This window comes from Seriola dumerili, unplaced genomic scaffold (genome assembly GCF_002260705.1).
Source record: "Seriola dumerili isolate Sdu_G_001 unplaced genomic scaffold, Sdu_1.0 BDQW01000230.1, whole genome shotgun sequence".
NCBI classification, from domain to species: domain Eukaryota; kingdom Metazoa; phylum Chordata; class Actinopteri; order Carangiformes; family Carangidae; genus Seriola; species Seriola dumerili.
Genome location: NW_019174485.1, coordinates 2,345,198 through 2,357,931, shown reverse-complemented (window position 1 = coordinate 2,357,931; position 12,734 = coordinate 2,345,198). Strand labels below are relative to the sequence as shown.

General features: G+C 44.4%; 1 protein-coding gene across 1 annotated transcript; it reads left to right on the top strand.

Moving 5' to 3' along the window:
• The first annotated feature begins 4,105 nt into the window (after positions 1 to 4,105).
• Positions 4,106 to 11,715, top strand: LOC111229456 (epsin-3-like). The gene is made up of 11 exons (XM_022755788.1): positions 4,106 to 4,174; positions 4,455 to 4,613; positions 4,907 to 4,990; positions 5,342 to 5,642; positions 5,976 to 6,094; positions 6,933 to 7,019; positions 9,336 to 9,459; positions 9,686 to 9,856; positions 10,012 to 10,107; positions 11,014 to 11,307; positions 11,417 to 11,715. Exons 1-11 carry the CDS (start codon positions 4,106 to 4,108, stop codon positions 11,713 to 11,715), a joined length of 1,803 nt encoding a protein of 600 aa, XP_022611509.1.
• The last annotated feature ends 1,019 nt before the right edge of the window (positions 11,716 to 12,734 follow it).

Genomic DNA, 12,734 nt, shown 5'->3' with positions numbered 1-12,734 from the left:
TCTTCTTTCACGTTTGCCGGTAATAGGTGCGGGGTGGATAATTGTGGTTGCCCTGCTTAGCTGATCCCAGCGGAGGGGATATCATCGACGCTGAGGACTTGGAGAGGAGGGAAGCAGGGAGGCGAGAGATGAGCAATGGGTAAGGTAAGCTGCATGTTGTTGAAACTGGATGTAGTTCCTGTGCATATTTTGGCCAATATCTCTTTATTTCCACATGTAAGCTACAGTGTATTAAGATATGTTGTGGACCTACATGTAGCCTAACAGGCAACTCCAGCAGTAGTTGGTCTTGCGGAGGGATCTGCCACACATGGCAACAACCCGCACAGGGAATCCACCGCAAGAGGGCCGTGTGTGTATGTGAATGTGTGGGGTGGCGGTGGTGAGGTGGGGTTATGCATTATGCAGACCCACCATGGGCGCCCTCTCTGCTCTCCATCACCACCTGAAAAAATACAGCACACCTGCTTCCCCAGCACGCATGCGCGTCCACAAACGTGGACGACGGCGTGACGTACGTTCAGCTGTGTTTGGAGCAATTTGACGCATCACACCCGACCATGTAAGAAAACTTGGATTTATTAGTCGGTGTATTAAAGGTGTAGGATAGTATTTAAAGTGTAGCTTGAGTAGAACTTGCTATTCAAATTATAAGTAGGCTATCTACAAACAGACGGATGTCTCCATGTTGGATGATTTCATCAGGTGACTCTCCATGGAGCTGCTCCAACTAGATTTAGTGACTGACTGTTGTCTCAGAGTGAGTTTGTTTAAATAATTACACACAGATGAGTCATTTACATGTGAAGTTTATAGCTGTGAATCAGAAAATGTGCCCACATCCCAGTAAGACCACCAAAGGTGCTGAGGGGTTGTTGCATTATTCACTGAGCAGCTCCACAGTTTGTCCCTGGATGACTTCATCGCCACCAGTCTGTCTCTGTGTCCTGTTCTGAGACTTTACCAAATACACACATTTTGAGTTGTACAGAAATATCTTAATTATGTGTCAGGATGGATTTTGTACAACTTTCATTCATATAAAGATAAAATTGTTTGTTGCCTTGTCTCAGTTTTCATTACACCTGAACTTTTCTTAGTAGCCTGCTGGCACATCAAATAATGATTAATATTAATTTTAGTGTTGTTTCTGTCTGATGGGATGTGGCCTTTGCTGGTTGTATTCCTAATAGGACAGATGGAGGAAGATACTAGTATTTACAACACATAGTACAAGTTTAACCGTGATTTTTTTTGGGGGGAGGGGGGGCATATGCTTGGTCCAGGCCTCACAATAATGCAAAAATTGGGAAATTCTTTTTTTTTTTTTTACAAGGACAGATGTAATCTGCTTTTGGGATTTTTAAACCACACATCAATATCCACATAAACTCCTTTCTCCCACACACACTATTTCAGCTGGTGCCATTACTGCCCCCTCGTCTTCTCGGGTTTGAGAGTCGTTATATACACAGCGAGTTCATGTTACTCCCACACTATGAAGTATCTGTTGTGGTGTGAGGGTCAGTTAAAGGGATACAAAGAGCAATAGTTTCAAATACTTCATAGAGACAGCACAAGCCTTTAATAACCTTTGTTTGTCGTTGTGTGTGTGTGTGTGTGTGTGTGTGTGTGTGTGTGTGTGTTTGTGTGTGTGAAGATGATTGTGCAGAAAGGTGATACTGGTTGAAGTTGCTGAGCTTCACTTTCTTCTTTATGTCCTTCATTCCCTCTCTCTCTCTCTCTCCCTCTCTCTCTCTCTCTCCCTCTCTCACATATGCACAAACACTCTGAGACTCGTCCTCCTCTCTGTGTTTTCTGTCTGTGTCCCTGCTGTGTGCATCTCAGGTCCTCTGTGCTTCTGCTGATGCTTGCTTTTCGGCAGGATGCAGCATCCAGTGACTTGTTTCATTGTGACACCCTCTGTGAACTGTTGTGGAGCAGCAGTGACATAAAAATGAAAACAATTTTAAAAAAAGAATGCAAGACTCTTTAAAAAGTCAGTAATTGTTAAATATAATTATTATTGTTAGTAGTCACGATCATAGCAGTAGCTGCCTGTTAATAATGTTATATATATATGTTATATTCTAAATTAGTGAAGTGGTTTTAATGTGTGGCACTTCATATCCAGCAGGAACAAAATGTGAATTTGAGGTACTGCTGCACCTTTAATCCAGGTTAACCTGCAACATGTTGCTTACATGGCAATAGACAACTTTCCCCATTTCCAAGTGGTGTTTATGTTGGCGCCACTGTCGCTAAGAAGAATATAATACGTTTCACAGCTGTTCATTTCAGAAAGGCCACCACCAGGAAACGTGTTATTTATTTTGACTATTATTATTATTATTATTATTATTATTATATTACCACTTTCAGCCTGGCTACCGTCCAAAGCAAGAAACAACCATAAGAATCCCAAGTTAAACTAGAAACTCCAATGTTGGTGCTGAGTAAATCACCTGGTGGTATTGGTAGGTAGGCAGGTTTTGTTACTAGTAGAAATAAGGCCTGAATGTCTGAGCTCTCTCCATAGTTGGACTGGCCATAGGGACCACCAGGCCAATTCCTGGGACAAATCCCGGGACAGTCGGTCTCAGTGGGTAAGTCCAGGGGTGAATTTCTGTCCCAGTCTGACCATGGCTCTCTCCATGGAGTGAATGCCCATCCGAGGTTCACTCTGTTCACACTGTTTTTCCTTGATTTCTGTCGCGCCCCCTGTTTGCTTTTTTGCCACCTCCAACAACAGGACTCTTTTTATTTTGCTGGGTAGAGATCCCACAGTTACTCTGGTTGTTCCACCATCCGCCATTTTCCACTAGCTAGGAAAGCTACCAATAGCTACCAGGGAAAACCAAAGCGCTACCCTTTTTCTGTTTTGGGTTGCACAGTTACACAGAGAAACAAGTGACTAAAGTGTGTGAAGTTCACAGAAAAAAAATTCCGTAGTGGTTTTATGAGCTAGAAACACATTGGCTTTACTTTGTCATTTAAAATGTACTTTCCACCAAATGTAAAACTGTCACTATCTCTGACAATCTGACAGTTAAGTGAGTCGATGAGATGAGATTTAGTTTAGTGAGGTCACCCTAGTTCAGGTTTGGTTTAGTGGGTTAATTACACTGTGTGTCTATAAAGACTTATAGTCGCAGGCAGAGGGAAAAGTATCACAGGAACCCTTAATGATCAATTCCCTTGTGTCCCTTCTGAAATATGAATTTGGAAGAGAGAAATGGGTTGCTATCGCGAGCGCACGATTGCGTGTGTGTGTGTGTGTGTGTGTGTATGTGTGTGTGTGTGTGTGTGTGTGTGAGCGCACGCCTGTGCGTGTGTGTGTATATGTGTGTGTGTTGGCCTGAATAAAATAAGCCACCAAGAAGCTTCATCAGACACCTGAGTGCCAGAGCTTTTGTATGACCTACTTCCTTCTGAGGGGTGCCAGTTGTGACCAACTCAGTCGCTATCATCAGTCATTGTTTGTATAGCTCAGTGTATTCATACTGATGTAAATACAAAGAAATAAAGACAAACAATAATAAAAAAAAGATAAAGATAATCAAAAAAAAGACACTCCAGAATTTGCTAGAGAATCATGATGTTTTTAAGTTTTCTTCCACATCAAAGTAATCTAGTGATAGTTGTCTGTACATCCATGGGTACTTTGCAAACAGGAACTGCAAATAGCTAATTTGGCATGCTTTTAATGGTTCCAGTTTGCCAAAATGTGAATAAATATAGGCTAAAAAAAGGTGGGTGCAAGTTGAACCCATAGGTTGTAGCCCACAGAGAGGCTGAAGGGGGGTGGTCAGACTTTGAAAACCCCTGATCAATCTTAGGCATTTATGGCTAATCAGATCAACCTTAAAAGAGAAAGACATAAAGTTACACATAGATTTGATATACTCACTTATACTCATATATTGCCATCATGTCTTTCATACAGGGGCGTCCAATAACTCCTGACAGAGAAGAGGAGCCTTCATTGCCATAGCGACTTCTCCTCTCCACCTTCAACCCACATTTCCCCTTTGACCCCCTTTATTCACCTGTTGAGCATTTGTATTCACTTTCTATCCTTCCACGTCCTCCATCATCTGTCACCATGACAACCTCAGCCCTGCGCCGGCAGGTGAAGAACATTGTGCACAACTATTCAGAAGCGGAGATCAAGGTATTATAGATGGACTGTGTTCACTTTAAGTACCATTGCTGTTTTTATGTGTTTATATGTGAGTCTGATTAAATGAACACTCATGTCACATCCAAAAAAAAAAAACACCTCAGAGCAAAACTCTCTACTTGCCTCTTACTTCATGTCTTGAAATGTCTGAAACTTGTAATCTTTCACTTTTTTATGACACTGTTACACAGGATGTGAACAAACATACAATTGACATGTAAATGTGAGAAAAAAAAATGGATATTGTGGTTCCTCTGCTGCTGTTGTGTAGGTTCGTGAGGCCACCTCGAATGATCCATGGGGCCCGTCCTCATCTCTCATGTCCGAGATCGCCGACTTGACCTTCAATGTGGTGGCATTTGCTGAGGTGATGGGCATGGTTTGGAAACGCCTCAACGACAGCGGCAAGAACTGGAGACATGTCTACAAGGTGATCTCAGGAAAGAAAGTGTCTGTCAGATTTGACCATAATTTTTAACCATAAGTCTCCTCTACCTGTGTGTTTCTCTTTCATTCTGTTTGCTGACTGTGTTAAATTCAGCTTCCTTCTGACCCCTGACCGCTCACCACCACTTCCCTCACTACTTCCATTCAGTAACATTCATGCTTTTTTTGTGTTTGTTACAAAAGCTGTGCTTAAAGGTGTCAGTTGCCTTGTAACATAGAGATGTAACAAAATACTGATTTTGGAGCATCAGTGTGGTAATCAGCGTCTGCCTCCAGGCCCTGACTCTGTTGGATTACCTGCTGAAGACAGGATCAGAGAGAGTGGCTCAGCAGTGCCGTGAGAATGCATTCACGATTCAGGTACTGGACTGTAACTAGAGGAGAACCTCAGCAATCTGAATGCCTCAGGAATAGAGCTGATTTACTGTTTATTGTTCATTTGGATCAGCATTAGTTGTTACCTCGGCAACCACTACTCATCCTGGGGTCTATATTTAATAGAAATACAGTGTAACCAGCAAATATTACGATACACGCAGAAAGAAATCACCATTTCAATCACCACCAACGGAATAAAATGTTAATCATTGAATAGAGTAAGCAACCAGTAAAAAAATTCAGAAAGTCAGAGGATACTTGATACATTGATTTAAATATTCATGCTGATCTGTAAACATTTGTGAACATGAGTTTTGTCTATGTGTGGTTCAGACACTGCGTGACTTCCAGTACGTAGACCGCGACGGCAGAGACCAGGGGGCTAACGTGAGAGAAAAAGCACGCCAACTGGTGTGTCTCCTCCGGGACGAGGAGCGACTCCGCCAGGAGAGGAGTCAAGCCCTAAAGACCAAGGAGCGAATGGCAGGGGGAGGCAGCGGAGGCGGCGGGGGTGGTGTGTACGGAGGCATACCCCCGTCTTACCACCCAGGCAGGCGAACGAGCCAGCCCAGCATGGCTGTGCTGTACGGGGAGGAGTTCAGCCGCTCCAGAGGCTCTCCGTCCTCCTTTAACTGTGAGCATTGTGGGTATTTAAAGTCAGAACTTGTCTGGAGCGCTTAACAGCTTATTTTATGTGGTGGCAGTTTATGAATAAATGGATGAAGAGTGAAAAACACACACTTGTATTCAGGCTTAACGCCACATCCCTAATGAAATGCATTTTGTGCTTTAGCCCAGCACTCAGGACGTGCCACCAAATAGATTATCAATACTGCAGCATAGGCCTGAAAATATTCAAATCAGCCACACGCACACACACTTCCTGTGCTCCACATCAGTCTGACCAGCTCTCCTCACTCACACTCTTACTCCTTCCTCCCTCAAACGCTTGTTCCCTCTGCTGCAGCCTCGTCCTCGTCTCCTCGTGCCGCCTCAGACCTGGAGCAGGCTCGCCCTCAGACCAGCGGGGAGGAGGAGCTGCAGCTCCAGCTGGCCTTAGCCATGAGCAGGGAGGAGAGTCAGAAGGTAAAACAACACACATACATACGCACACATATTATGATAATGTGTAATTGCCAACATACCCACCACCATACCTCCGCTCCGCTCCACACACACACGTCTTCTGTTTTCTAGCAACACGTGTCTCACATCCTCTTGACGATTCCAGAAATGAAAATGTTGTGACAAACGTTCTGAACATTCGCCCACCTTCATCTAGCTAGCCCTTCCTTCCCCTGTTACCATAGAGATGGATGAAGACACACAACTACAGATTGTGTTAAGCCTTAGCCAAAGGGAGCATGAGCAGGTACACACACACACACACACACACACACACACACACAGAGAAACACACTTCACTCCTTAAAGCTGTTTATTAACGTTTTTTAACCCTGTAGTTGTGTGTCTTTCTGCGTATCTGATGATGTGGCTCCTATGTGTCTCTGTGGTTAACTAATGACTTCCTTCCTAACTTTTTCCTTCCTTACGTCACTTTTCTCCCTTCCAGGACCGCTGCCATATCTCCCAGCAGCTTTCAGACTGCACAGATTTTGTTCGCCTCCTCTCTCCTACTTTAACAGTAGTTTTTATACATCTTTTCTCACACATTATGTTTGAATTTCTACATGTAATTTTGGAAGATTTCTGCTGCACTCTCTCTCTCTGCTTTGCCTTTAACCAGCCTCCGCTCTTTGTCAACTAAATATTTCAACAGTGCAAAAAAGCTGCTGGTGCTGCCTTCAAAGACTGTTTCACTAACGGCAGTGTGTGTGTGTGTGTGTGTGTGTGTGTGTGTCCGTACATCCACTCTCATTACCGTGGCGATAATGTTGATGATGTCACAATGCCGCCCCTGCAGGAGCAGCGCTGTCGCCAAGGAGACGAGTCTCAGCTACAGAAGGCCCTGGACGAGAGCCGGAGAGAGAGCCAGTCAGGGACACAGGAGGTGAGTTTAAAAACATGTCTGTGTGTGTGTGTGTGTGCGCGCACGTGGGTGTGTGTGCACTTGTGTGTGCATGCTGTACGGTAAGTGTGTGGGTGCATGCATGGTACATGAGTGTGCCTTTGCATGGAGAGGTGGGCAGGTGTATTTGTGGGTGGATTGCTGGCAGGCATTTAGAGAATGAAGTGGAGTTTATGGTGTGGACTGTGGGATAGGGAGGGAAACAGGACAAAAAGACATAGATCAGCATAATGAGGGAGGGTGTGAGAGAGAGAAACGGTAGAGAGCTGAGGGACGAGAGAGACGTGCCTGCTGAATGATAATGACATTGTCTTGTCTAACCTTGAGCTCAGCATGACATTTCCCTGAAAGCATCCTCCTTATCTTGTAGCACGCCAACTCCCGTATTCATGGTCCTGTCTACAAGCCAATCAGAGTCACAGGCTGTCTTATGTAAAAGTCCCCTTGGCTTGTAATTGGTCATATTATATTCTTATCATTATTATCTGGTACTTTTAGGTGCTCCGTGGAAAAAGATTAGGAATTAGGATTAGTAGAAAAAACTGTCTAAGAGAGCTCCTGGTTGTCTGACGTAATACCTGACGTGTTCACAAGGTCAGATACATGTCATCATTCATCATGTCTCATCATGCATTCAAAAATTGCATTTCATTTTTGGCATTTTATCTAATGCTTTAACTTTACAACGGGTGCCGCAGGATTCAATTCTTACACGACATATAGAAATACTTTACTTGGAATAACAGTTTGTGTCTGATATGGTTTTCCACATAATAGTTCAGTTACCTACTAATAAGCTCTTCTCTGTCACTGGAAAAACCAAAATATATGAATATGCAAATATTGTTCATTTCAAAAGTTTGACTTCTGGAAATCAGATGTCTCCCGCTTCACTGAAAAGTCCCTCTCTCTCATCACACATGTGCCAGTTGCTCATTGAACCTTCATGTGACTGTGAGTGAGTATCGAGCTTCTCATCTGTGGAAACCATGCAGAGGTGCCTGCGTCTGCAAAAATCAGGCGAAATCCTTGCACCTGTAGTTTGATAGTGCGGAGTGAAGAAAGGCGGGAGGGGCAGAAGAGAGATGATTCATGTGGTGAACTTTTGTTCCAGACTGAAATTTCCAACCCAGGACGTCACTGTTAAAATGTTATGTCCAGCATCTTCGTTTCCCGTGACGTTACAGTGCTGACTTGTGCAGGTTTATCTTGATTCCTGTTGTGATGTTGTGTATTTAGAATGTTTGAATACTTCAAAAACAACATTAGGTGCCAGTTTTGTCCTGTGCTAAAATGAAATCACTTGATTACTATGGTGGCCCTGAGAGCTCAACGCACGCACAAACGTGCTGCAAATTCAGAAAACATCATCAATTTGACAACACGGGTATTTTAGTTTGAACAGTAAACACAATGTTCTTAACAGGCGGCACTGCGGTCTAACTGCTCTGCTAACTCAGGTCCTGCAGAGGAATCTGAGCAGTGGAGTCCAGATGCAGCCTGACAAATTTATGAAACGATGACACCGTTTCAGAATTTCCTCAGGCGACTTTCACTGCGTTATATAATGTAATCTCATTGCCAACATGTACACCAACAATACAACATCAATACCACAACATCTGTGATATCTAGCATTGGCTTTTTGATACGGGATATTTATTAGGCTCTACAACGGACCAATGAATTAATTTACAACTCAAAAGGACACTTAAAAATGCTCTTTCTGCTCTAAATGTGTGTTTTCAGTAGAGTGGACTTCAGAAAACACATGCAAACAGACAAAACACAAGCAAAAAACAATTTGATAACACAAATTTTGGGTTAGAGTTAGGGTTTTTCTTCTGGATGGTTTGTTTGACTGAAGAGGTGTGAAGATTCTAAACCCATAAAGAAAACGCTATCCTTCAGTGAATCTGAAAAATCACAATTAAACACAGATTGATAAAGTTTTAACTGAAACAGTGTCAGGAAAACAGTTCAGCTTAGTTTCCACCTATGCTCGATTCACAGACATTCACACCACTAATTATTTCCCTGCTACTTCACTTAACTAACGTTCTCCGAGCTGAATGTCTAAGGAGTGTTTTAAAGTAATTTTCACGTCTATTATCCAGCCACACTGACTGTGACACTTCCCATACTCTCCTTTCACAGAGCTCATCAGGGTTAAGGGTTCAATATGTTTCTTTTGTCTCTTATCAAGAGTCTCCTGGTGCTTAAAGACCCCGTGACTCATACAAACCTGGAAGCAAATAAGAGAATGTTTGATTATAAGACTTTTTGCTTCCTCTGTAGTCAGCCATGTTGGACCTGGTGGACATATTTGGCACTTCCTCTGAGCCCGCACCTCCTCCGAGTGACCCTTGGAACTCAGCTCAGCCCACCTGCGACATCACTAGTGACCCCTGGGACTCTGTAGGTGGGTGGCTCCTCGCACACACACCGACACATCCACACACACACACACACACACACACACACACACATACAAACACACACACACAAACACACACACACAAACACTTCAGGCCAATATGATGCTACACCTGCTGTCTCATTGTGTTTTTTCATTTTCTGTGAGATTGTGTGTTTTTAATGCCTCACAATGACTTCTGGTGTTTTTTTTCATCCGTCCGTCTTCACAGCGGTTCACTCCAGCACTCCTGTGATTGGTAGCCCTTGGTCAGCCCCTCCCCCTTCCTCCGATGCGTCCAATCCTTGGGCCCCATGTGCCAACTCAGGCACAGACCCCTGGGAAGCAGCACCCGTCTCCTCCAGTCCTGTGAATGATGCGTGGGACAGCCCGACGGACGGAGGTACGGTACCTTTCAGAAACATTGGCCCACCTGACAAGCTCCTCTCAGATCGCACATACGTACTGATTGTAGTTTTCAGTGTCTAACCAAAAATGTAATCATTGCACTCTGCCTGTGATTGGACCGTTTTCATCACTTTTCAATTTCCTATGCAGGCGGTGACGGGAATGATCCGTTTGCTGCACAGGAAGAGGAGAAGCCCAAACAGGAGGTTCCTCAATTGTCCTCTCCACAGCCTGCCAGTCCCACAGGTAATGTAGTACAAGACAGCAGACAGCCAGAAGCACTGTGGCTTGCACTGTATATTTGGAATTCACAGAAGCAGTAAGTCTTTGACAATAGTCGGACAGAAAAAAATCTTCTAGCATGAGCCCCTGAACAGCAGGCAAAGTAATACTACATACAACTTATAATTACTTTTTATTTAAGACTGATCTGATCTCTAAAAAGGATTGGAGTAAATGAGAAAAAGCCTCAACCCTTTTGGTTTCCTGGTTTGTAGGATTTTGAGCTGGTGTAAAAACTCAGTCAAAGCCCAGTGCGGATCAAACAAGCGGACAGAGACTGCTTGAAAAAGAGGGTCTCAATTAGGGCTGAACAATTAATCAAAATATGATTGAAATCACAATATGGCTCTGTGCAATATCCAAATCGCAGGAGCTACAATTTTTTGATAGAAGTAAAATGTTTCACAACATACCAGAAATGACACGTTGTGTTGCTACAGAGATGTTTCAGTCTGCTGTGGTTCATTTGTGATGGAAAGCACACGGACGAACCACAGGACATTAGATGTGTCATTTCAGCATGATCTCAAAAGCTCAGCTACTTATAAACCCATGCCGTATGTTATATTTATGGAAATCATTCGGTAACCATGGCGATAATTATGTGCAACAGCATGTGAGTGTAGGGATTTCCTCTGCTCAGTCAGACAGTCAGTTAAAACTGCAGTCTGTTGCGTTTGTATCTGTAAACTAAAAGTTGAGTCTGTTTTAAAAGTTTAGCTGCATGTCATTCCCCCAATCTCTCTCCCCACATTTCCTGTTTAACTTTACTGCCACTGTCAAATAGCTGCTCTGGAGACCTGTGCCGGACCAACATTTACTTTAAAAAAAAAAAAGAAATGCTTTTTCTTTTTTCTCTTCCTGTTGCAGATGCAGAGCTGTTTGGAGTAAAGCCAGACTCTGACCCGTTTTTGGCAGCGGATTCTAAACCAGATCTGTTTGGAGCCGAGCCTCCTGTGAAACCCCAGGTAAATGGCAGAGAGTCTGCCAGTCCAGAGATGTTTGACCTATCCCGGCTAGCCCCTCCGCTCAGTGCCCCGCCTACACGTGTCTGTCGGACCCCAGAGGCCTTTCTGGGACCCACGGGGGCCTCGCTGGTCAATTTAGACGCTCTGATACCCCCCAACCCTCCTAGCAAGACGCACAATAACCCCTTCCTCTCAGGTAACAAGTTATTCAAGAACTCGCCTGCTGTACTTACAGAAATCTTATTCTGATTCACGAAAAAGTTTTTCCAATCAACAAATCCTGTTTTTTTTTTTTTCATCCTCAGGTCTGAGTGCTCCGTCTCCCACCAACCCCTTCCACAGCGACCAGCCTCGCCTCACCCTCAATCAAATGCGACCATCCTCCACCTCCCCGCTGCCCCCTCACATGCTCTCCTACAGCCCGTCCCTGCCGCTCCCTCTGCCCCACCAGCCGCCCATCATCCCCTCCTCTCTCACACAGCCTCCTGCCGGACTCCTGGACCTTCCCTCCAACCTCCCCCAACCCCTGCTCCCTCTCTCTCCGCGACCGGCGGCCCGCACTCAGTCACAGACACAAACACACAGCCACAACCCCTTCCTCTGAGACTCCTGCACCTTTCAAACTCGGGTCTGCAGAGGGAGACGACAGAGAATGACAGAGACTCTTTTTGGATCAATCTATGCTGACTACAATGAGACTTGTTTAAATGAGCCTGAACCGGATCCTGGTCTGATGTCATTGTGCACACTTGAGGTGGATAAAACCGTGGACTGGATGTATTTGTGTCCGTCCGAAGACACATCAGCTGCTATATAACCTGAACTCTTGAAGAAAAGCTAACTCACGCACACACAGACACACACTCAAACACGCACTCAGGCGCACTTCAGGGTGCACAGACACAAACATTATGCACAGACACAAGCATGCACACACCACCAGACTAACAGGGTGTATCTCAACAGTCCCTTCGATGCCTTTTTCCCCATCAACAGTGACGACTCCGAGCACCCTTTGACCACAGAGACACAACTGTTCCTTTGGAAGACTGGAATGAAGCCACACACTTTGATTGTCCATCAACATTCACCAGGATCCTCACCGCTGCTGCTTCACCGACTAAAGCATGAATGCACCCCCACCCATTACCCCCACCCTTACCCTCATCCTCCCCTCCTGAGGCTACAAACTATTCTATTCTGCTGAGCGCCTGAGAGGAGTTCCTCAAATAAATCCTCTGTTTTCTGATGAGTCAAATAGTATCTTGAGCTTTCTTGGCACAATTGAATCAATGGAGACGACTCAAAAGTGTGTTACTGTGAGATTCAAGAAAACATACAGCACTGTTCAAGAGCTAATTGACTCAGGCATTCCTTCCTACATGATGATATCTATTTTGCATTGCCTTGTTACCTTGCAAGCTCCATAGCATCTGGCCCTAAGTTAGCTAAGTTATTTGTCCTTTTAGGCGATTAGCTCCAACGGGATTCAGGTGGATTCAAAACTGGACTAAACCAGCCTAAGCTAGACCTTACTGTCTCAATCTAGACCTAAACTGATCACTGATTGTACCCTATCGGACCCGCGTGCCTGTCTCTACAGCTGACCCACAATGCATTCCC

What these genes read in the sequence shown, in the direction of transcription:
- LOC111229456 (XM_022755788.1), top strand. Translation starts at nt 4,106, where the DNA reads ATGACAACCTCAGCCCTGCGCCGGCAGGTGAAGAACATTGTGCACAAC. An exon ending in AGAATGCATTCACGATTCAG is followed by an intron (nt 4,991 to 5,341) that starts GTACTGGACTGT and finishes TGTGTGGTTCAG; the next exon opens with ACACTGCGTGACTTCCAGTA. An exon ending in ACAGCCTGCCAGTCCCACAG is followed by an intron (nt 10,108 to 11,013) that starts GTAATGTAGTAC and finishes TTCCTGTTGCAG; the next exon opens with ATGCAGAGCTGTTTGGAGTA.